Below are 25,117 nucleotides of genomic sequence, written 5' to 3'. Positions count from 1 at the left end.
AGAGCTGAATGAGACCAGACATGTCTCATCAGAATGGAAGGCATTCATGCACCCATTCATGTGCTTATGCTATGCTTCAAACGCAGGCCTTCTTTTAGCATTACTCTTTGAGGGTCAATTCTCACCTAACTGCCGGTGAGAATTTATTCATGTTTCACATGGTCGAATTTGGAGGGATTGCTGAGGAATGCAGCTCAGAGTAGCCACATTATCTGGACATGTCCCAGGTAGAGAAATGGTCTTTTGGATCCCAGTTGGGAATCTTGACCTAAGTATAAATGCTATCTATGTTAAGGTGTTTCGGGTACACTGGAATATTAAAGCTGTTTAAAGTTTTTAACTTTAGGAAGAAGGATGAGCAATTAATTGGATGTGGTCCAGATGACAGCAGTGCAAACAATTAAACATTTGGAACCTGGGAGTCAGAAGGAAAGAAACTGGGCTCTCACAGTGGGGAGGACAGAAAATGGATAATAGCCAGCTGTTATCCATGTTCTTTAGAAGAGATACATATCTAACCAGCTGCAAAAAGAATTCTTCTCAAATATAAGAAATAACACAGTTAAGCTAGTAGACCAGAGTTGCAAAAATACTGTTCACTGATCTTAAAGAACAATGAAAATGGAATTGTCAATGCTTACCTCTAGATGATATTTTGAGAATCAGCACAATGCTCAACACATGCAAGCACTTAATACATGTTAGCTTTCTTTCTCCTTTGAAGAAATTCAAGTTATAAGAGGGTGAGCATGGGACTGGGTTTATAGCTCAGTTGGTACAGTGCTTGTCTAGCATGCACAAGGCACTGGGTGCAATTCCCAGCACCACAAAAAAAAAAAAAAAAAAAAAAAAAGATGGTGAGCATGCCCCCTCACCAGCCATGGGCTGGCAAAACAGAACCTGTAACCTGTTTGGTAAATTGTTTTATTGACATACAGCCATGCCCATTTGTTTCCATATTACCTCTTGCTGTTGTGAAGTTATACTGGCAGGGTTTACTAGTTGTAACTTAGACCTTATAACCCACAAAGCCAAAAAACACTTATTCTCTGATCCTTTACAGAAAAAGTTTGCCAATCCCTGTTTTGGAATAAACACCAGCATGAACAAGCTCTCTGAAAATGAGAATGAATGAAAAGTCAAGGCCATTTCATTGCTCAGAAATGTCATTACATGGTGTTAGTTTTACTCAATCCAGCCTAGATCAACTCTGTGGATCCAATGGAATTACTAGAGGTGTTTGCTTGCCATCCATGGAGTTGAGTAATTTTTATGACAATCAATTAGGTGTACTAAATGAATACTCATCCTTGCCAGTTTCACAGCTGAGCTGACCACTGAGTAAACAGCACTTTATAGTTCCCTCCCCTGAAATAGAAGGTGTTTTAAAAGAAGACAGGATGAGGTTGACCGATTGGCCCTCTCTCTTCCATATGAGTCAGCCTTGACCTTTTCAGATGAGGCCAAGCTTCTGAACCAAGTAAAAACAGGCCTCACACAATGACACCTGTATGATGTTCTTTCAGACAGATGCTGAAGAGTGCAATAGAAGATAAGATCCCCTTTTATAAAGCTTCTGCCTTCATTTTGTTTCTTTGTTACCAAGTGCACAATGAGATAGGGACTAAGATTCACAAGAAATGCTATTCATGTGCCATCAAAAGCTCCCTCTCAAAAAAAAGAGGTTGATTTTATTCTTTATAACTAGTGGACTCTTGTTTCAAAGTCCTTGAATACTGAAAGGGCTGATGTGTCAAAGGGAAGCATCTTTGGCTGGAGTGAAAGAGCTTAAAACCTCTATTGTCTCTGTTCCTCAACCTTGAAAAACAAAAGCACCGAGGGAGCAAGACCAGCCAATCACATCCCATATACCAGGGATCAGCAGCCCAAGAACCTCACACTGGACCCCTAAACTTACCTCTCAGTGATATTCTTAGCAGTCTGTAGGAAGCGGGCATGATCATTCTCCTTCAGAGAGTGTTCTGCTTGGGAGATGAGGGATGCTGACCGCTCAATGCACTGTTTGCAGTTTGCAATCTGCTGAGCCAGTTTGCGAAGCCTCATCACCTTGAACAAAAGAGACAAGGACACATATGGTTACATGGTAAGCGCCTCCAGTGAAAAGGCATCATTCTGGACCATTGTGATGTGTGTGCTCTATAGTATGTAAGCCATCTTTCTATAAAAGTTCAAAAGTAAGCATAGAGATATCAAAATCAGGTAAAGCCCAGTCATGGAACTCTTGTCAGAGATATACTTTCTCTTCTTGGAGAAGTGTTGCTAATTCATTTTATGAGGAAACACTGAATTGCTAATTGCTTCCCTGTTGATGGGAAAAAAAGGTGTTACCCACTGTCAAATTACAAAGGGTCATCAGATCTCTTCCCTCCACTATTCCACACAATTACTCCAAGAACATAGGGAACTCTGGAAGTTTATTTCAGGTTTTCTTCTGTTCCATTAAGAAAACAAAACAGCTTTATAGGTGCAAATTTGAGGCTTTAGCAAAAATCATTTTCTAGAAACTTCTTTGTAATTCATGTAATAAAATTGTGATATAAATGCATTAGGTATTACTATTTCCCACTCTACCTAAAACTCATGTATTAAATTAACAGAAAGGGAGCATTTTTCCCATTGATTAATATTTTTCCTGTTGAGCAGATGAGAGAACGCCAAAAAAAGCACAGCTGGGCCATTTCCCCTCGCTGGGAACGTCATTTCCAGGCACTTTGTGCTTACTTGATAACTAAGAACTATTTTGATAAGCATTTCCCAGTTGGGATAAAAATGCATATTTGCTTCACAACCTCCATTCCAATTCCTGATTCTGTCTTGCTTGAAAATGACTCTCAAATGTAATAGACCATAACCTCCCAGGCAGGCCAAGATAAGTCCAAGGTAACCCACTTGACCGTCACTCTGGTGTTTGAAATGTGCTGTGAGATGAAGCCCTCTGGCTAGAAGCCAAGTTAAAATTAGACCACTAATTGGAATTGCCGTGTGCCTAGTGCCCCCATCTACACACCCGGGGACAGATTTTGGCTGGCTTTATGATAATTCCGGAATGGAAAATAGCCTTGGGTGAAAGGGTAGGGAGGAGGCCGGTTAATCTGTCTTGCAGACAAGGCTGGCTCAGGCTCCCTCCAGAATTCCTGCTAACTCCAAGAAATTCCTTCTTTCTCCAAGTCATCATTATCATCCCTGGACAACTCTAATCGAAGAAAAGGAAGGAAAGAGATGTCAGAACTCTAGGCCTCTAAGGAACATCCAATTCCAAGTACGGACTACAGCAAACAAAGGAAATTCATGCTGAATTGAGAGGCACCAGGCACAAGATAATCAGGGTGAGAAAAATTCCTGAAAGTAAAGAGTCAAAGATTGAAATGTCAAAACTTTGGGGCAAATACTATGTGATCTTGAGCCTGGTAAAAGACATAATATTATGATTATTGTTACTGTCCCCAGAACATTATCTCTGTACCTGGGTTGAATAAAATGACACTTATTTTATACCAAATAGAATTTAGCTTTTGTCATCCTTATATCCACAGGCAAACCCAACAAAGCATCCATTCCAATTCAAGTTACTAGAACACACCTATTAGAAACTGACAGAGGCAAGAAAAATTCCAGGAGGAAACATAACTTACAGTGCCTAGAATAAACCAAGTGCATGGAATACTTAATTACACAACATAAAGAATAATTTAAATTACATGGCAAAATAGAAGATATTTGATACAATTCTAACAAAAGAAAACAAGGTTGAAATATTCCTGTAGAATGATTTCATGCCAATCATTTATCATTTGGATATGTCTGAGAAGATGACACAGATTACAAATGTGAATGACTGCACTTTCAGTTTCATCATTTTCTTCTTCTATTATGATAACCAGAAATTAAAAACAACAAAAGAAGAAGAGAAAGAAAAAGCCCCAAATCATGCATGGAAACAAAACAAAAATAAGAGCCTCCTATGAAAATACCAGAATGTTCTACAAAGAATGATTTGGGGCTAATCTTAGCTATACATTAGTGCACAATTCCATCTCATATATGACAATCAGAGCTTCTTAAGCACTGTGCAAAAGATGAGTTAGGGATCTTTTCCAAAGAAAAACTGTAGATGTTTGGGCAAATCCTCCAATATTTTAGTTAAGGAATTGTAATTGGCAGAGCAGCAGGAATTTGCATTTTAACAAACAGTGAAGGTTTATTAATAAGCAAGAGATGAATAAATAATATGGTCAGAACTAACTTTAAAAAATAAAATAGAAGAAAATAGCAGAGCATATTTCTGGTAGAAAAGGCAAGTTACATTTTGTAAAACATATGTCATGTGTGTTTTTCACTTGATTGTGATACCATATGTATTTCTTATGTGGGTTACATTATAAAAATGAGAAATTAAAACACTGCTCAAAGTTAGGTGTTCACAAATATGGTGTATGGACCAAATCCAGCATCAAGACTGTATAAATAAAGTTTTATTGGCACACTGTCACATTCTTTTGTGTAGGAATCATCTGTGGCTGCTTTCATGTTACAACATTGCCAGAAGTAAGTTGTTGCAACAGAGACTACATGGCAAAACCAAAAGTATTTATTAGCCCTTCACAGAAAAAGTTAACTAACTCCTAGCATAAATGATTCTAGTCAGATGGCCCTGACTCAAACCCACTCTGAAACCCTGTGCTACACGCTATAGCACTTAAAATTCTAACATAGAACACTGAGCAAAATACTTAATTTTTCATTATACAATACTTTTAATATTTTAGAAATCTGACAACATGAATAAAATCTGGTAATTTAAAAGAAATGTTAGACCATGACACATAAGAGTCTACCTATGCAAGTATCAAAGCCAGGGGGGAAATTTTTCAGCTGACTCTATCCCTTTTGTCTTTAAAAACTGAGATTGCCACATTGTAACTTTTGAATTTCACTCTATACTCATCATGGAAATATTCTATTAGAATCTCCTTGTAACCAGGCATAGGCCTGTTGATATCATTCTATTTTTGGTTTATTATACCTTACATACTGTTTTAAAAGCAGACTTAATTTGCTTTAAATGCATTTTAAATTATTTTAATATGTGCTTTTGTACATTTGTAGTATACACACCCCCAAATAGCTATATGCAATCAGCAAGTCTTCTCAGTTAACAGGACTACCTGAATTGACCATGAGAACTGGACTTAGCACCATTTTAAGGCCATAAACAATATGACCATTTAGTTCAAGTGAATTCTCTTAAATTCGAGTACATAAAGGCAGTGCAGAGAAGGGGCCCTGTGTTTGCACGTTGAAAGAACTCACTTCCTTGGGAGTTTGTTGTGTCTTGACAAAAAATTCACCCTCGACTGCAGAGTAAAAGCAGCAGCATCTTTCTCAGGGAATCTCGTGTGTAGCCTGCAGTCTATGCAGTCTACACCCCCATACAGGCTAGGGAGCTCTTCCAAGAGCATAAAGCAGCAGTATATACTGTTGTGCTCCACCATCACCTGCTGGCAACTTCCTTTACCTGCCCATTTCCAAGTGCTTGTCAGAGGGCCCCACTGTCCCTGCTCCTGACTCAGTGACCAGACTGCCCTGGGCTGCAGGGACCCACCCCACAGAGGGCCCCAGGTCTACACATGGCCTCTCTCCCTGGCACCTCAGATTTCCAGGGTGTTGGCCTTCCCACCCTTCCTCTTGGAAACATGCTTGTGATGCAACATAATGTGACCAGGGACTCAGATCACTGTGTATCCCAGGCTTTGGAGTCAACTAATCCTTGCTCATGCATCCAAGTATTAACCCAAGGGAAAGCCAAACTGTGCCCTCCTCCTTTCCAGTAACATCTGCCACATAATACTGCCTGCTGAGATAATGTCTCCAAGCAAATGGACACTTCAAAAAGAGTACAATTTTATACATACAGAAAAAATTTAAAGTAATATGATGAACTATCCCAAATGTACTACCAAATCTCAGTATTGTCATAATAACAGCATAAAATTTTTGAAGAGAAGGTAACATCATCAATGGCACTAATGCCCCTGTGTGGCCCTTTCTAACCTCATTCACATCTTTCCAAGAGAAAAGAGCTCCTGAATTCACAGCTGCTCACCCAAGACACTTGTGCTTAAACACATATAGGATTTGGGGGTTAGCTTATGAAATCTTATGTTACTCTCCCTATTGTATACAAATCATTATAAGATTTGTTTATGACTTTGTGATTTGTCAACGATAATTCATATCACTGTAGTTCATTAACTTTAATTTCTGAAGACTTTCACTACATAATTAAAAACCTGTGTCTTATAAAGACAACTTTATTGAGATAACTGACATGACATTGCAAATTTGAAAATTTGAAAAATTTTCCAGTAAGTATATTCCCATGAAAGAGTATGCTGGTGCCTAAAAAAATTCCACTACATTTTTGGAGGTTCCTGGTGCTATGAAGTTTTCCCTTGGACAGATAGGTGATTGTTCCAATGTTTTAATCTTTGATTTATGATTTCTTGTTTTAATGTTTGGTCTCAGAAGTCCTTCTTAACCTGAGAGTATATACATGGTTTCTATTAAAACATAGTTAAAATAATGTCAATATTTTAGGTTTGGGAGACCACATAGTATCTCCATCACATATACATTTTTGGTTTTATCTTTGTAAACAACCTTTTAAAAATGGAGGAAACTCCACTTTTAGGAGTTAGACTATGGGTTGTACTTAGCTGACACCTGTTTTTATTGGGGTGGGGGCTTCTTTAATTTTTATTCTGTTGTGCTTTTTCTAACTTGATTTGGGAGCTCATTCCTTTTAATATGTTTTCTTTGCCTTTTGTAAAGAATCGAAGGCAATCACTTTGCATTCAAATAACTTTTGGCTGCTTATTGCTTATGACATACAGCCTGTCATTGCAGTACATTTCTGTGGTTGAACTGAGGGCTCATGCATGCCAGGCAAGCACTCTTCCACTGAACCACATCCCTAGCCCTCATTGTGGTGCATTTCTAAAGTTGTTTTGAAAATGTATTTATTAGTACATTATAAAGTTTCCAAACATTGTAAAAAAAACATTATTTTCACTGCTGACAGTATCTAATTCATTTCACTGTGTGGTCTTAGAGGAGGGGTTATATGGTGTTCAGTCCTGAAAATTTGCTTCCCTTCCAACCAAGTATGAGACGTTAAAAGAAAAAAAGAGATACAACTCTAGCAACTTGGGGGACTGAGGCAGGAGGATTGCAAGTTCAAGTTTAGCCTCAGAAATTTAAGAAGGCCCTAAGCAACTTAGTGAGTCTCTGTTCAAAATAAACACTAATGAAAAGGGATAGGGATGTGGCTCAGTGGTTGAGCATCAGAAGGAAGGAAGGAAGGAAGGGAGGGAGGGAGGGAGGGAGGGAGGGAGGGAGGGAGGGAGGAAGGAAGGAAGGAAGGAAGGAAGGAAGGAAGGAAGGAAGGAAGGAAGGAAGGAAGGAAGGAAGGAAGTCAATGTCCCATGTGCTGGGCATGGATATATGCTTATAATCCCAGCAACTTCGGAGGCTGAAACAGGAGGATTGCTAAGGTTAAGGCCAGCTTCAACAACTCAGACCCTCAGCAACCTAGTGAGAACCTGTCTCAAAATAAAACACAAAAAAGGTGGTAATAGAGCTCACCAGTGGTGAAGCACCCCTGGGTTCAATTCCCAATACTTCTCACCAAAAAAAGGGGGGGGGCATGTGAAGTTTATATATTACATATATATTTTCCTAGTTTTTGAGTGGAAAAAAAATCAATGGGCATCTGCCATGCTTTAATGTCACTCAGTCTCATTTGTACCTTCTGTATTTATGGGATTCCTCAGGTGGATATCAAAACTCAGTTTCCAAATTTCTTTTAGAGCTGTTTTTTTTAAATTTAAGTTTATTTTCAAAACATGTTTACTTTCAAAACTTCTAGTTTGCTAGCTTTGATTTTATTTTTTCTAATTTAATGGTTTTACTTTTTTCTTTGCTTTTTTCCCTTCTTTTATTTTTGTTTTCTTTTTCAGTTTTTCTTTGCCCTTTTAAAAGTTATTTCTTCATTTATCCCTTTGAAATATTTTAAAACTATATCTTTTAAAGTATTTTTTGTATTCTTCCACATAACTAATTTCCTCTGGAATAAGATAATAAGATTACTGTATTTGCTTTGGAATTGGGTTTCAGTTTTGAATGGGAGAAGTCATATATGATTCTTTGCTTTCTCATTCTTCTTGATCAGGCTGCCCTATCTTGACAATTTCACAGTTGCCCTCTCCCAGTCTGCAGGACATTCAGGAGTCTTATCTCTGTTTCTGAGGTTCCTGCTTTGTGAGATATCAGAAAGAGCATGACACAGGCCCCAACCTAGCAACTGACTTGTCCCACAGTCCCAGACCTGAAGTTTTTTAAAAGCTATGACACTAGGCAGAGGTTGGCAATAATCTTTTTCAGTTCCTTTTAATGATCTGAGAAGCCTTCGAAAGCCAGTGAGTAGTATTAAGCAATGATTTCAGTCCCAGTCCTATCTGGGGCACTTCTAGATCCTTTTCCCCAAATCATCAAGAATGACTTAGTGGGGTTGGGGTTGTGGCTCAATGGAAGAACACTCATCTGGCACTTATGAGGCACTGGGTTTGATTCTCAGTACCACATAAAAATAAATAAATGAAATAAAGGCATTGTATCTATCTACAACTAAAAAAATTATTTAAAAAAGTATGACTTAGCCATAAGGGTTGAAACTGTACCTGCTTCAGCCTTTTCCAGACCAAATGATGCTAGCCTGTGTTAGCCACAGTCAGGGCTTTGCACTATTTTTATCCCACTTCTGTCCCATGGAGATACTTACCTTGTTTCAGTCCAGCTATCTCGCTTTGCTTTTCTATTTTATTATGTTCTCTACCAATGTCAAGGGGTTGGGGTAGGGAGAGTGCACCAAAGCAAGTGCTAGAACCATCATGGCTAAAATGGGGACATCCTTCACTACTGTGAGATAAACTGAGATATGAGATAAACTCTCATAGTTCAAATTATGCAAGGGCAAGGCAGGCATGCTGACTGGAAAGTTGTGTATGCCATTGCAGGCCGAATACAGGATCCTCAAAAATGTGCACTGCAATCTTTGAGTACATTACTTTACACAGCCAAACAGACTTTGCAAATGTTATTACATTAGGGATTTGGGTATGGGGAGGTTGTCTTTGATTATGTAGGAGATTTCAATGTAATCACCAAGGTCTTTATAAAAAAACAACAGGGAGGCTCAGGTCCATGAAGAAGGGAGGAGGGAAACAGAGGTCAGAACAAATTGTGGAGCCAAAAAATAAGAGTGGCCTGAATGAGCTCAGAAAAGGCAAGGAATTGATTCTGCCCCAGAGTCCCCCCAAAAAAACAGTGCTGCCAAAATCGTGTTTAACCCAGTGAGACTGACTATGGTCTTCTGAATTCTACAACACTAACATAATAAATCTGAATTGTTTTAAGCCAACAGCATGGTAATTTAGAAACTGATATGAATAGAGTTCTAAGCTTCAACATTGAGTAATGAGCTTATTTTGTTTTTTTAATTTGAGAGAGATTGCTTAGCTTGAACAGTAAATAATAACGTAGTGTTCATTTCAAAATTGCTAAAACATTAAATTTCAAATATTCATACCACAGAAAAATCAGTATGAGGTGATGAATATGTTAATTAACTTGGTTTAATTATTCCACCTTATGCTCATCAGTCATAACATCACCTGTACTCCACAATACATATAGTGACAATTTACCTATTTACAATTAAAAATTGAAAACAAACTAATATAAGTATTGAGAGCTGATCCCTTTTCCATGCATACTAATTATTATAATTAGTTGAGGTTGAACATCAGGCATCCAGGCATCTGAGAACCTAGAAGGTGTAAGAAATTAAGAGATGTGTCCATGTGGTACATGATGATGATGGAGAGGAAAAAGTACCCTCTAAGGATTCCAGGTGGACACTCAGTGCTCATATCCACTGGACAGCCAGAGTGTTTAGGAAAGTAGCTTCCAGCCCAGGTGAGTCCTATTGGCCAGGGAATATTGTCATGTCAATCTGTTAATTCACTATAATAGCTTCAAGATCAATTAACTTGATTTTAATTTTCTGATTAGCATTATAATTTACATGTATACTTTTCAATCTCAATAGAGTAATCTAAAACATTGCACAATATTGGAAGGTACCTGTTAAATTTTGTAGGACACAGAGAAAAGTAACTACATTAGTCCTTGCATGATTACTGTTTTATTTAAGCATTTCTAATTTGTTTTAAGTATACATAGTTCATTAAAGTACAGCTATGAGAAATAATAATAGAAACTCAAAAATTTCTTGGACTATGAATGTTTCTATTTTTAAAATATTTAGAAAAATTATCCTTTGAATGTAGTAGAAAATGGGTAAAATGAGAAGGATCATAAGTGTTTCAATTAAATATTACTAATCTGAAAATAGAACAAAGTGAAGAATTCTAAAGTCTAACAGTTTTTGAATCAATTTTTAATAAGTGATTATAAAGGTGAAATATAAAATGATAAATTTCTTTTTGAATATAGTTTGCTGGAAAACCATTTTAAAAAACACAAACATTAGAAAAGAAGTACTACTAATATACTCACAAAGGAGTCTATGATATAATGAAAATTTTGCCACTATGAGCTTATTTAACCTGTCTTAATTCCCTCAAGGGCATGGGAAAGTAGTTCATAATTTCTATATATATAAAGTTTGATTCATTTTTAATTTATTTAATGCTATATTGATTGCTAGGATATTTCAATAAATATGAAATAAACTCTGCCTCTATGGAACACACAATGGCCAAGCCCTGGAGTTGGCTAGTGGTGCAGCCCTTGATTACAGAAGTGCACAGGAAACCATAATACAAACAAAAAGGGGTGGGGGAACAATTGCCAAACAAGGACCTTTGAACTAAGTATTAAAGACTGCTATGGATTAAATGAAATTTGATCCCCACTCAAACTCATATTGAGGCTTGATCACCACTGTAATGGTTTTGAGAGGTGGTAAGGCCTTTAAGAGGCATTTGGGGTCATAGGGAATACTATACTTGGAAGAGATTAATGGCCATCTCAAAGGAGTAGGTTCAGTCTTGTAGGACTGGATTAGTTACCACACGACTGAGTTGTTATGAAGGAATCCTCCCCCCCAGCCATGAACTTTATACATGCCTATTTCCCCTTATGCTTCGCAATAATGTCACATATTAGGGGATCCTTCCTAGATGTGGATACCATGCAGTTTGGTCTTTTTAGTGACCAAAATCATGAGCCAAATAAAACTCTTTTCTTTATACATTATCCAACATCAGGTATTTTGTTACAGCAGTACAAAATAGACTGATATAAAGACGTAAAAAGGAAGTATAGTAAGTGTAGAAAAAGAGGGTGTTTGTCATTTTCAAAGCCACTGAAATATATGGGAGTATATCTTCTCCAGGAGAAGATACCCTAGAAATCATACCTTCCCTTCTTTGATCTTGGTTCCAATAATTTGTCGTCTTTGCTGAATGATCTCAATGAGAAGATCACACTCCTCAGTCAATTTGGCTTCCTGACGTGATGCATTGACCTATAGGACAAATAAATTAGCAGTTAATTTGGCCTTCATTTCTACTTAGATAATATTTTTCATGTTGTTTCTAGTAATCTTTGAAAGTATATTTTAAATGTTAACTTTTTAAAAATACTTTGTAGTTGTCAGTAGACCTTGTATTTATTTATATGTGGTGCTGAGAATCAAACCCAGTACCCCCACACATACTAGGCAAGCACTCTCGCACTGAGCCACAACCCTAGCCCCTAAATGTTAACTCTTATTATGCAAGGATGGAAAATACAGGACTTAATTGCCTACTCCCTATCTTGTATCATTGGGAAACATTATTATCCAATGAGAATAAAAAATTTTCTGCTAGGCCAGATGCAGCCTCAGAACCTTTGTGTGTGTGTGTGTGTGTGTGTGTGTGTGTGTGTGTGTGTGTGTGTGTGGTGCTGGGGACGGAACCCAGGGCTTTAGGCATTCGAGGCAAGCACTCTACCAACTGAGCTATATTCCCACCCCACAACCTTTATTAACATAAAAGGTAAATATCTATTACCTATTAGTTGGAAATTGACATGTGAAATGAAATATATTTGTAATTCCTGCTTTTATATTTTGGGAAAATGTGTCAAACTTGTCCTGTTAAACATAATGAGTAAATTTTCAACAAATCTTATTATTTGATGGAAGACAGAGTACTATCAGTATTTTGTAGAGAAATTTTCCAAAAGCAAATGTAGTCAGCTTACATAACATTTGTCTTAAAATTTTTCATTAAATATGGATAAAATATGTAATCAGTAATAAAACATTGAAAAAATACTCAAAAAGATGGTTGGACATTGTATTTATCTCAAGACATAATTTTAAGTTTCACTCCTGGTAGGCTGAAAAGCCAAGCTTCGACGGAAGTGCACCATTCTTGTGAAAAGGTGGATCCTCGAAGAATAGCCAGCACTGGAAATTTTTGACTCATTATATGCAAGGGAGAGTTACAATTAGCTCATTCTTGGCAACTTGACTTGGGAAATACTCAGTACATGCTATTTCCTCCACCTCATGACAATTCTGAAGGGCTTATTCACCAACAGAAATCTAGAAATCACAGCTGTGGGAGATAGAGATAGAATGCACAACTTTTATTATTTTAGCACAGCCACAGGAGAAGTTGAAATGTTACAAAGAATGACAATGGCACTGATTATTCTAGTATATCTCACAGAAGAGACAAGGCCCTCTTATGAAGCCATTTGATTTGGAGATTTTTACTACTGTAATCTTCATTTTTTTATGAATGAGATGCACTGGAAGTAGGGTCATGAGTTCAGGATAAAAATCTATAGATCATGGCTCAGAGAAACTATGTCCTGTTTCCTTGAACTTTGTCCCTGGTCCTTATCAGACACAATATAAAGATTACTCAAGATATCTTATTAAGATATCATGATTTCCTGTAAATGGCTGCTGACCATCATCAGGAAAATCATGATATTATGTCCTATATCAGATTAGCACACATAGGTATTTGCTAAACATTCATTCAATTAACAAAGAAAAAAATGTAAATGCATTGATCGACAAGTGCAAAATATGGAATTTATGCCAATACTTCAAGAAAGATAAGCCTAGTGATTATCTTTCTTGAAGTATTGGCATAAATTCCCATTTATTACTTTTATGTCATCATTTCTAGCACAATTTAAGGTTTTGCACACAAATTTAGATGTCTATTGAAATGTTTATTAGAAAGTTACCCTCAGTAAATTTCTTTTCTTTCCTTTTGACCTCATACTGAATTTAATAGCTGATCACAGCTGAGCTATGAAAAGGAAGGGATCATACTGATAACATTAGCACAGTCTCAGGAGGCTGAGACAGAAGGATTGCAAATTCAAAGCCAGCCTCAGCAATTTAGTGAGACCCTTCCTCAAAATAAAAAATAAAAGAGCTGGTGATGTGGCTCAGTGGTGAAGCACCCCTGAGTTTAATTCCTGGTTTTAAAAGGAAAAAAAAGCACATTATGATGAAGAAAGTTAAATTTCTAGAAAGTAGCACTGACAAAGATTCTTAGCTTGGCCAAATTTTAGTCAGGCTCCTGCATCTCGTTCTAGGCTCATCTGTGAACTTCCTTGTAAAATCAACTTTTAGCAAGAAACTTGCTAAGCTGGTTTCATCAGAATCCTTCCGCATATCCAAGGTGATGTCTGATCACCTGGCCTGCTTTTAGCAAGAATTATTTTAGGTTAATTTAGTCAGATCCAACCTTACCCCCTTAATAGTATCCATTTTGCTCTCAAAATCATTGGGATTTGAGTTATTTTAGGTTAGGAAAAAAAAAAGTTTCAGTTGCCATTATAACACAAGGTTCAATTTAGTACAAATTCTGAATATTTGATGTTTTTGGGGATGAATAGGTTGGCTTTACCAAAAAAGTAAACTGTAATCTACTGTGTTAAGCCAAATACATTTGAGAAACCTGATCCACAATCATCATCACCCCGAAATGTAATTCCCAGAAAGTTGGGAACGTGATCTATTCATCTTAGGCCAAATATTTTCTCAAGATCATTCAAAGAATATAGGCTGAACTTTTCCTTGAAACCAGGAAGGCTGAATCTCTTTTTCTACTTTGATGAAGTTCCAAATTTTTGTTAACTCTAGCATTCTTATGTTCCTCAAGGTACAATAAAATAAGTGGAATATTATCCTATGTTTCTAAAAGTATTGCATGACAACGAGGTTTTCCACAGATTTGTTGTTTCATGAGTCATTTTAAAAAGTGTTAATGATTTGATTGGACTTCATTTCTCATATGAGCCATTAATTCAAATATAGTAGGGTTTACAGGTTACTTGCAATATGTTCAGGTGTTTCTGGTGCTCAGGTTTGGTTTGGAAACTAGCAGCTCCCGGCTATAATTTTAACTTTTATTTCAGATTCACATCACTTGATTTTAAAAAAAAAATCACTGTGGCTGATGGAAGTGCTCTGAATGGGGCCAAAATTCCTTTCCTTAACCTACACTTAACACATTTGTGTCATCAGTCTCTTCCTAGGTCCCTCAGTACAAGGCAAGTGTGGAATAGAGATAATTAGGACTGCTGCCCAGTGGTAGGTGATTACTATATCCCACCTTTGGATTACATTGGAACTAGGGCACACTGTTCCTTTAGCACCCTTGACTTCTCAGGACAAAATTTAACTTAAAATTCAGTCCTCCTCCTATGACAACCTCCTCACTATTTGTTTTTTCCTCAAGTACACTGTTGAACAAATTTCACATCAGCCCCTCAAGTGAAGCTTGGCCATTTTTGTCTGGTCATTCTTTTGGCCTCACCGATTTGCTTAGAGTGCACAGCTCAACATCTATAGTCACAGCTCTCTTTCTTTTAAAAGGCATCATCTTTCCCCCATCATTTTCTTCTATTCTTTAGGACTAATATCATCTATTTGCAACATGCTATACTTAATTCCTCTAAAGTTAAATCTGACCCAATCTCAATTCTTTCTATATTGAGTACTACCACCTCTTTTCATAGGCCCTAACTTGCTGAGGACACAAGTGCCATAGCCAATGTTGTGCCAGTTTGATTCCTGACAACTTTTTAAAAATGCTTGCAGCTGGGCACAGTGGCACCCGCCTGTAACACCAGTGACTTGGGAGACAGAGGCAGAAGAGGCACAAGTGCAAAGTCAGCCTCAGCAAATTAATGAGGCCCTAAGCAACTCAACAACACCCTGTCTTAAGATAAAAAAAAAAAAAATGAAAAATACTGGGGATGTGGCTCAGTGGTTAAGTACTCTGGGTTCAATCCCTGGTACAAAAACAAAACAAAACAAAACACACTTGCAATGATTCCTTTGAAAAAGCCAATCTGAACTGTTCAATCACTCATTCATTCAAAGAAGAGCTAAAGAATTCTTAACAGTGTATCAGCACTCCAACTGCATACAGTGGGTTACAAGAAAGACAATGTCTCCATTATCACAGAGTTTACACCCAAGTGTAGAAAACCCGCTGAATGAGTAAACAAATAAAAATTTCAGACTTACAGGTGGGGAGAAGAAGTTAGAGGGTAATGTGGTCAAGCATGGGTGAGAGGGGGTTATTTTTTATGAGTGGTCAGACGAGAATTCTCTGCTAATACCCTTGGGGGATGAAAAAGAGCCAACCATAAGATGTGGTGAGGGTGTTTGCAAAACTCCAGGCAGAGTCCAGCAGGTTAACCTCCTCCTCCATCACACCCAGTCCATCTGCCTTATTTGCAGATTCTGTATGTATAATTTTTCTGGCTATGTACTTTTTTTTAAAAAAATTATTTGTAACAACCAAATAATACTTGGGTCCTCTTGCCTCCATTTGCAGATGTACACAGAGTATCAAAACTGAATTTCCCTACTTGTACCCAGCTGAGGCTGAACAGGGCAATGCTTTGTCTTATGTATCAGGTCTCATGCACAAGTAACCACAGAATGAACATAATATGGAAGACTCTAGCTCAGGAGTCAGCTGATGGGTTAGAGTCCCAACTCTTGCACTTGTTAGCAGGGTGGCCTACTAGGGTGGCCTTAGGCTAGTCACTTACTTCTGATCCTTGTTTGCTGTTTTGTAAAATAAAAAAAAAAAATGGAATCTACCCTGATGGGTTGCTTTTAGAATTTAAGGTTATAATCCTGGTGTGATAGTCTGTATATGTATATGTACTAATATATGCAAATTTCTCGTAGCAGCAATGGTTCAGTCCAGTATTCCATAGTTCAGAACTCACAGTGACTTTATAGAATGTAACTATTGCAAATAACAAGCATTGGTTGTTACTCTCTGGTGTGTCATCATTGCCCTAAGTATTTTGGAAGCAGGGAGGGTAGAATAGGCAGGGAAATTGCATAAGAAAAGCACAGTAGAAGAATCTTGCCTGTAAGGAGTTGCTGACTCACTTTCTACTATTCCTAGGGTCATTTTGCCACTTCTCCAATGAGGACCTTTTGATCTTTTACAGTCTGATTGAAATTAGAAAGTTGAATAAGGAAGCAAGTGCAGAAGGCACTCATGCTTAGCCCTCCTCTATCCTTCTATCAGTGATCAAACTCTGCTGCATTTTAATACACATATCAGACACCAGTAATCAGTTAGAGTCCCATGTAAATTGCTACTGAATGCATGGTTTACCTTCCTTTTTTGAAATGCAATTACACATAATCATTCTCCAGATTAGTTAATGATAACATAAATGGGTTAGCTATTTTCTCCAAAGCACTTTGTTAACAAGGTCAGGTAAAGTGTCTCCCTGCTAAGTTTTATGATATAACAACTATTACAGGATTTCATGAAAATGGTAGGGTAAAGAAGACAAATGTTTTTTTCTCGTCAAATATATATAAACATTAAAGGATTTAATTACAAAACACACTAATAATTGGACTACATGTCTAATGTTCTTCAGCAGTCTGTAAATGACTTCTAAGTATTATTTCTGAAAATTTGCTCATTGACTTGCATTCAACTGCAAAATGAGGTGTTCAGTGCAGAGCATAAATATCATTAGATTTCAGACACATGTGGGCTTAAAATCTTTAGAAATATTTTATGGAACTCTCAGAAAGGAACATTAGTGGGGGGGCACTATTTGGCCAGTTCTCACAGGTGAATTTGAACATGCATTTGAAAATCCTCATTTTCTCCTTTTGCAATGCCTTGTTGAAATGAGTTAGCCATCTACAGACTTTCAGAATGGAACCCTCTAAATTTTCCTGTGAAAAGGCTACACTGACTTGATAGATCATTTCCTGTTTGTACACAGATGGAAACTCTGAAGTGAGCTCAGGACAAGATAAGCCCAATGTGTTGGAGACAGGAAACTTACTTCCAGTGTTGAGGAAAGAGGGGTGTTTACTGCACAATTCACTTGAAGTTCTGTAAGAATAGTGACCCCACCTCCCCGAACTGTGCATTCCAGGAGCCCTCTGCCACATTGGCCCATTATTAATACATTCTTGAACTGGTTCTCAGGATAAAAGCAAAAGTTGTATCATTCCAGTGATTTAAATTAAGGTGACCTTCAGAAAGGTCACCTTATTTATACAATGTTATGTTAATGTTATTATTGTTGTTTGAATTGAAAAACACTTGTCTCTCTTATTAAGAATATATAACTCTGAGTCTGTATCCAAATTTAAAGGGGTTAGTGGTAATATCCACTAATCATGGCATAGTCATCTTATCTCACTCAAAAAGAAAAATGCTGAAGGAGTTCATTCCAATCTGGCCAGGGCTGTAGCAACTGAAACACAACTGAACTTTAGATAAGCTGATATTTGGGCAGTAAGACAAGGATACAAGAAAAAAGTGTGTGCACGTGGGCTCTGCATCCTGCTGCATACTGCTGACCAGGTGCAAAGAGAAATATGAGGATCTGAGGGTGCTGTGGGTTTTATTACCAAAGGCAGCTGTGATGAACATTCCAGACCTTGGGGCAGAAGTTAGACAGAGCTGCCAGAAGGAACAATGAAAGGGGTTCTAATGCTTCAGTTTGTATATAAAACTGAGCCAAGGAGAACTGAGTAAGAGCAGACAGTATTACTGTAATTCATCTAATATGTTTATATATAATCTTCACCCTGAAACTTTCTCACACCAAAGTCAATTCTTGTGGACCTAGCTCAACTGGATGGGAGGGAGGAGAATGGCCCAGTTCCCACTCTCTGTCATTGGAGAAGAAACAAGAGTACAGGTCAAAAAATCTTAATGTTTAGTATATTAATTTAATATTTTAACTTTTTTTTTCAGGGAAGGGGATCAAACCCAGGGCCTTGTGCAGGCAGGCATTTTACCTCTGAGCTACATCGCTAACACCTAATATTTAATATTTATAACTAAAGCTTTATAAACTCCAAGAACAACTTTTCAAAAATAAAATAAAACAAAACATGGAATCCCTTTATAAAATGCTTTTGGTGGGAAATAATACTAATAATACCATGCTTAGAAGCTATATGTAATCTGGCCTTTAGCACAGAGTACTATGGTGAAAGTAATTTGGCCCAGAGGAGATCAATTCTACATATTGATTACCTATCCAGATAGAAATTTGTTATATATCTGCTATGGGATTTAAAAAAGAGCTCTCAGGAACGTTATGATAAATCCTCTTTTCTTGAATTTCTTAGAGTATGAAACTTGAATGTTGGGTAAGCTAGTGAGATGCCATTAAAAATGGCTACATGCTGTGGTAAGCATTGCAATAAAACTCTCATAAATGAAATACAACTGCAACAAGACAATAAAACTGCTTAGAAAAAAAGCCACTGCTCATGCCTTAAACTTTGAAACTTCACACAAAGGAGTTTTACTCCCAAGTGAATCATTACAGAACATACCCATCTGAGAGGTTGTGTCTAATTTTTCAGGAAAGCAAAATCTTCAAATAAGGTAAAATAATTTAGAGGGAGTAAAGGCTAAAGAAGCAATTGTTCTGAGCTCAGGGACTTGAGAACATCTTTCTGTGACTGAAATGCCAGGTTTTTCTTATTTATTGTATGTACTTGGGCATTTACTTAAAGTATCCATGTCACAAGTTCCCTATAACATAACAAGGAAAATATCAATTTTTAGCTGACAGAGCAACTGTGATGCTGCTAAGCATTCTACAGAGCAGAAGGATAGCCCCCACAACAGAGAACTAGCCATTCCAAAAGCCAGTGAAACATGCCTGGCACACAGGGATTACTATATTTGTGTTGACTCACAATGGTTCACAATCTCTGTTGATCTAGACTGTCCATGCAGAGTTAAAACTGCAGGTTCTAGAATGAATAAACCTGCAATGACTACCTAAAGACTTTCTAGCATGAATGAAAACTATATCTTTCCTAGAATCAATGAATTTGGAATCTAGAACATGAGGAACAACTCTAGAATTTTTGAAGCTACTTTCAAATTTCAAATGGATTCCATGAAGGCTGCTTCCTGATGCAACTGAATGAGAGGGTGAGGAGTAGAAGGACAGAGGAAATTCTTCCAGGGCATAGAACAGGAGCTGGGAAATATTTCTTGCAAAGCACTAGACAGTAAGTATTTTAGTCTTGTAGGCCATATGGTCTCTGCACAAACTAACCAACTTTATTGCAGTGCAAAACCAGGCACAAATATGTAACTAAATGGGTGTGACTTGGTTCCAATAAAACTTTATTTACAAAAACAGGTGACAATTCAGTTTGGGCTTAAGTGTCAAAGTTTGCCAACTTCTAGCATAAAGAACAGATTACAGACTTTGGAGTCAAAGAGCAGCAGGTGTGAAAAATGTGTTGAATTTCTCTGAGTATATTTCCTTATTTGCATGCTTTTGATGAAAATGTCTGTAAACAATCTGGCACAATGTAGGCACTCTATAACTATTGTCTTCTTTCAAGGCACAAATAGTTGCAATTACTGAACTAATAGGATTTCAATTTGAAAATGACAATGGGCTTGCAGTGTGTTTTTTTACTTTCCTCACAATATCCTGCTGACTTCTGCCATGGTAATAACAAATATCACTTCTCCTGCAATGTTTTTCCTAGGGCTACTTAACTGACTCCAACCTTACATTCTTGGCACCAATACCACATATTTCTTTTTTTTTTTCTATTATTTTAGTTGTAGATGGACAGAATGCCTTTTTTAAATTTGTTTATTTTTATGTGGTGGTGAGGATCAGACCCAGTGCCTCATTCATGCTAGGCAAGCACTCTGCCGCTAAGCTACAGCCCCAGCCCCAGACTTCTTTTTGTGTTTAATGGTAACTTTGTTCAAAGTCTGAAAATGAAGAAGCAGATTGGAAGGTGTTGCTCACAATTCATTCAAAAACAATAATCTCCTCCCTTCCTTTCTTTTATTAATTGCACACTTTATAAAACAAATGTTCCACACCCTTCCGTTTGGGCTGAGCACACAGAATGAAGAAAAATATATCTATTGCCCTGTCATGGGCACTTATTCCTATCAAATCTGTTTCGTAAAGTTTTTGACAAAATGTTAACGTTCTACTAAGCAATTTGCAACAAATGTATCTAACAAAAATCATCCTTTTTTGAAGGTAAAAAAAATAACTTGCAGAAGATGTTCACTGGTTAGGTGAAGGGGAAATGTAGAGGTGATATGTTTCAGAAAACGGAAGTTATTTCTAATGGAAAAGGAAACTTCTATTCCATGACCTTACATTAATCACTTTCAATCTTACATGTCATTTGTCATTCTGTGACATTCTTTTTAGTTGTGCCATGATTCCTGGATACCGATGTACTGGAAAAATACAAAGTTCAACTGTATTCAGACTTTAGTTACTTAAAGTTTAATCCCCTGCAAAGTTCTGGGGAGTGAGACCAGATCCCTGGTCTTTGGTATTCCTTACAGTGAGTGAAATATACTTGATTACACCACTGATAAAACTAGAACTTGGAGCCGGGGGCAGTGGTACACACCTGTAATCCCAGTGGCTTGGAAGGGTGAGGTAGGAAGATCGTTCAAAGCCAGTTCAAAGCCAGCCTCAGCAACTTAGTGAGGCCCTAACCAACTTGGTGAGACCCTGTCTCTGACTAAAATACAAAAAAAGGGCTAGGGCTGTTGCTCAGTGGTTAAGTGCCCCTGAGTTTAAATCCTGGCATTAAAAAAAAAAAAAAACTTGAAAATATATCCTGCTGACTTCTGCCATGGTAATAACAAATATCATTCCTCCTGCAATGTTTTTCCTAGGGCTACTCAACTGACCCCAACCTTACATTCTTGGCACCAATACCACAGACTGCTCTTTTTAAAAAATTATTTTAGTTGTAGATGGACAGAATGAAAATATAAGTGGAAAATTCTAAGCTTTGTCCTTTATGGTGTGTCCACAAGTGATATTTATAAGCCATCTTCTCTGGTTGTCACTCTAGCATACCAACAGAAGCTCCAGATTGATTATTAAGTATCTTTGCTTCCCGATGTTTAATATCCATGTTGATTCACTTATAATGAAAGAGAATAGGGTTTATAAAAAGTGAACATAGGAGCTATGGTCATGCTCAAGAAAGGGACTCATGCTGTCATTTCATTTTAGAAGCTGTCCACTATCCTGTTCTCCCCTAAAGAGGGGAATAAGAGAAATATGGAAGTACAGATTGCTGCCAAAAAACAGTAAGAGGTGAAGAAGTGAGACAGGGAAAGGTATGAAGCTAATAAAGTGTGCTTTACCAAGAGCACTTAGGGCAACTGGAGATTAATCCCAATGGACAACTCTGGGAAAGAGTGCAAAACATTGCAGCCCATTGGGAGGAAGTAGGGGACTTACTGAACCTTGTCCCATCAAGGCTGGCTGGAGGCTGTGGTGGTGAGTGATCAGTAACTCCCCTGTGTAATTTACTGGTCCTGGGAGGCATGGAAAAATTCCCCAGGCCAAGGGAGAGAAGACCAGTGACTGCCACATGGGCATGGCACTAACAGATAGAGAAAAGAGGGCTAATTTGATTAGGCAACTACAAGAAGGATGTTTCTTAAAGATGAACTCTTACAGAGGTCAGAGGAAGGTTGTGTCAAAGTCATCCAATTTTTTTTCTGCAGCTCCAATGTCTTCTGACTGATTGTGAGGCTAAACACAGCCTGCATCTGACAGTGCTTTCTCTATTCACTTGGTTATTCCTGACTTCAGGGCCAAAATCTACCTACAAGTATTTATTTGCAGCAGACCATAATTGGGCAATGGCTGGTAGAGTTGCTTGGGAAAGAAAACATATGAAATTTAAGAAGTCAGACTAAAATATATATTTCCTTATCTAGATACTCCTTGCTTCCATCATTTCAACTCATTGTGAAATTATTATTGATTTTCTAAAACAGTTGTTTCCAAGTTTTAGGCCTCTGAAGTAAAATTGATTTTTTTAAAGCTTAAGTTAAGGACTGCTTGAAGAAATTCACCTTCTCTCTCTTTCTTCCCCTCTCTCCCCTCCTTCCTTTCCCCATTCCTCTGCTCCCATTATCTAAAACGTCAACTCTATTTCTATATACAAGCCTGACAGATGTTGCCTTCTCACCTTCCTACCTGGAAACCAGAAGACTCTGATCAAGTGTGTCAGGACCAGGGTCACGGTGGGGGCTGGGGAGGGCATCCTGCCAGGTAATGGAAACACTGCCTGCTTTAATTTTATTGCCAAGAACAAAGTCTTCTTAATGTTTAATAGAACCCTTAAAGGCGGGCCTCATTGGCATAGTTCTAATTTTTTTGAAACCACAAACAAGGGGAATTCTTTAAGGCCATTTCATGAAAAGCAGAAGGAAAAAATACTTTATTCTACAAAAATTAAAGCAATCCTTTGTTTCAGCCACTGATCCCAGGTTAACATTTGCATGTGACTTCTTTACAGGAGCATCTGTTGGCACTGTCTACCTGTGTGCCCACTCCTTCATTCAGATTAGCTCATGAAAGAACAAACATATGAAAAAACTGGACAGAAACTGTCTTCCTTTAGGATGTCATCTTGTAGCATTATTAGCTTCAGATAACAGGCTAAACGAAGGAACAGTTTGCACCAGAAACCAACAAGCCAACACCCTCTTCTTATAAACCACCGTAACTTAATTCAGTGCTTATTTTTATTCTGCCAGAAAACTAAACTTGCTATGGAGTCCTTGGATTCTAAGCTGCAAGTTTTACTTCTTTTTCTTTCTTTCTCTCCTTTTCTTTCTTTCTTTTTCTTTTTTCTTTTTGCCAAAGTCTTAATAACCAAGGAATGAAAGTGAGAGGAAATGAGGTCACTCTAGTTTCTCCATGAATGAGGATGCCAGAGATATATATATTTTTTTCTTTTTTGCAGTACTGGGGATCAAACCCAGGCATGCTGTACCACTGAACTATATCTTCAGTCCTTTTCAATTTTTTTTTGTGTGTGTGTGGTGCTAAGGATTGAACTCAGAGCCTTGTGTATGTGAGGCAAGCACTCTACCAACTGAGCTAATCCACAGCCCTAATTTTTATTTTGAGACAGGATCTCACTAAGTTGCCTGGACTAGCTTGAACTTGCAAGGCCTCCTGCCTCAGCTTCCCAAGTAACTGGTATTACAGGTGTGTATCACCAGTGATAATATGTGAAACAAACCTTATGGACTTCAGATGTCCTTTGGTTTCTGGTTTGGAGATTTTGTATATATGTGTTTTGCATGTATGCATGTGTGCATGTGTGAGTTTAGGGATCAAGAGAGTCTGATATGAAGACATGACCCAATAAGTCATCTTTAGACCCTAGTTGACTAAAACATTATACATGCACCAAACATTTTCTTCGGTGTTCCCCAACTTGGGTCAAAGTGGCTATTGGTTCATATCTTCTTTCACAAACCAGAACAGGCAGAGAGGGTGTGCTACAGCATTCAAACGTACAGATTTATAAGGGGAAGACCCACCATGACCTCCCTCAGGGCTCAGCAATACCCCCATATACAATTCTCCCATTTTTTACTTCCCTTCACCAACTCCATCTAATTAGCCTTTGTCCAGTGGCAGAGCCCCCATGCTGCGCAAGAGCTCCCCTGTATTCATCCGTTATGGTACTGATGTTTCTAGGGATTTGTGGCCACTGAAATGAGATCACAGAAACACTGTCCTTGTACATTCTTCTCAAGAAGGGCCCTTTCTGGGGCTGCAGGTATGGCACAGTGGTAGAACGCCTGCCTATGCACATGTGAGGCACTGGGTTCAATCCTAAGCACAACATAAAAAATAAATAAAGGTATTTTGTCCATCCAAAACAAAAAAAAAAAAAACCTTAAAATTATTTTTTAAAAAAGAAGGGTACTTTCTGCCATTTGGGGTAAGATCTATGCGAATCAGCTAGCACTGGAGGGGAGAAGCAGGTGAAGTCTGAGAGCATTCCATTCACTCACCCATAGCTAGTGCTGTATGTGACATTTGGGAGATTCTAGGAAGAGTGTCCCACTTTTCAAGTAGTCTGAACCACAAAGAGAGGGAATAGACATGAACTTACAGGCCAAGATAATTTTTGTCCAAGAATTAACATCTACATGAACCATTCACTATGTAGTTTTCCTTGACTTTTAAATTCAAATTGTGAATTTCCTTATGTACTCATAAATCTGATAAATTTTTATAAAACCAACAAACAATCACTCATGGGGGTCCCTAAATCAATGTTTGATTAACTCAAGTTGAACAGACAATCAATTACATCTCAATTATATGAGGTCAAATTTATATTCAAGAAAATGTGTCAATCTTAAGGGACAGTACAATAGATCTGAATAACTAATCTAACAGCTCAATCAAGATATAACACATTTGTATAATGCCAGAAAATCCTCCCACCCCCAGTGATCATTTTTCAGATTTTTAACATGAAATTCCTGTAACATTTTAAACTGTATTTATAAATTTACCATGTTCAATTTACAGTATGAGCACTTCAAATGCCTAACAGGATAAAATTAAAGCCAAGTCAATCCTTCCTGAATCCTTAAGTAGCTCTTATAAATCAAAAAATTATTCA

The 25,117-nt window shown here is 37.6% G+C and overlaps 1 protein-coding gene and 1 long non-coding RNA gene across 10 annotated transcripts in view; one reads left to right on the top strand and one right to left on the bottom strand.

Annotated features, from left to right (window-relative positions):
* Mid1 (midline 1) overlaps positions 1-25,117 on the bottom strand; it is a 586,678-nt gene that overhangs the window by 34,238 nt on the left and 527,323 nt on the right. For all 7 annotated transcript variants that reach the window (XM_078035129.1, XM_040286113.2, XM_040285948.2 and 4 more), the window contains exons 4-5: positions 11,525-11,632; positions 1,919-2,067 (exon numbers count right to left, since the gene is read on the bottom strand). In XM_078035129.1, coding sequence (XP_077891255.1) covers positions 1,919-2,067; positions 11,525-11,632 — 257 coding nt within the window. The remainder of the gene's footprint in view (positions 1-1,918; positions 2,068-11,524; positions 11,633-25,117) is intronic.
* LOC120889882 (uncharacterized) overlaps positions 1-25,117 on the top strand; it is a 316,936-nt gene that overhangs the window by 223,263 nt on the left and 68,556 nt on the right. The gene's annotated exons all lie outside the window — the stretch shown is intronic.

This window comes from Ictidomys tridecemlineatus, chromosome X (genome assembly GCF_052094955.1).
Source record: "Ictidomys tridecemlineatus isolate mIctTri1 chromosome X, mIctTri1.hap1, whole genome shotgun sequence".
NCBI lineage: Eukaryota > Metazoa > Chordata > Mammalia > Rodentia > Sciuridae > Ictidomys > Ictidomys tridecemlineatus.
This window is presented reverse-complemented; position numbering and strand designations above follow the sequence as displayed.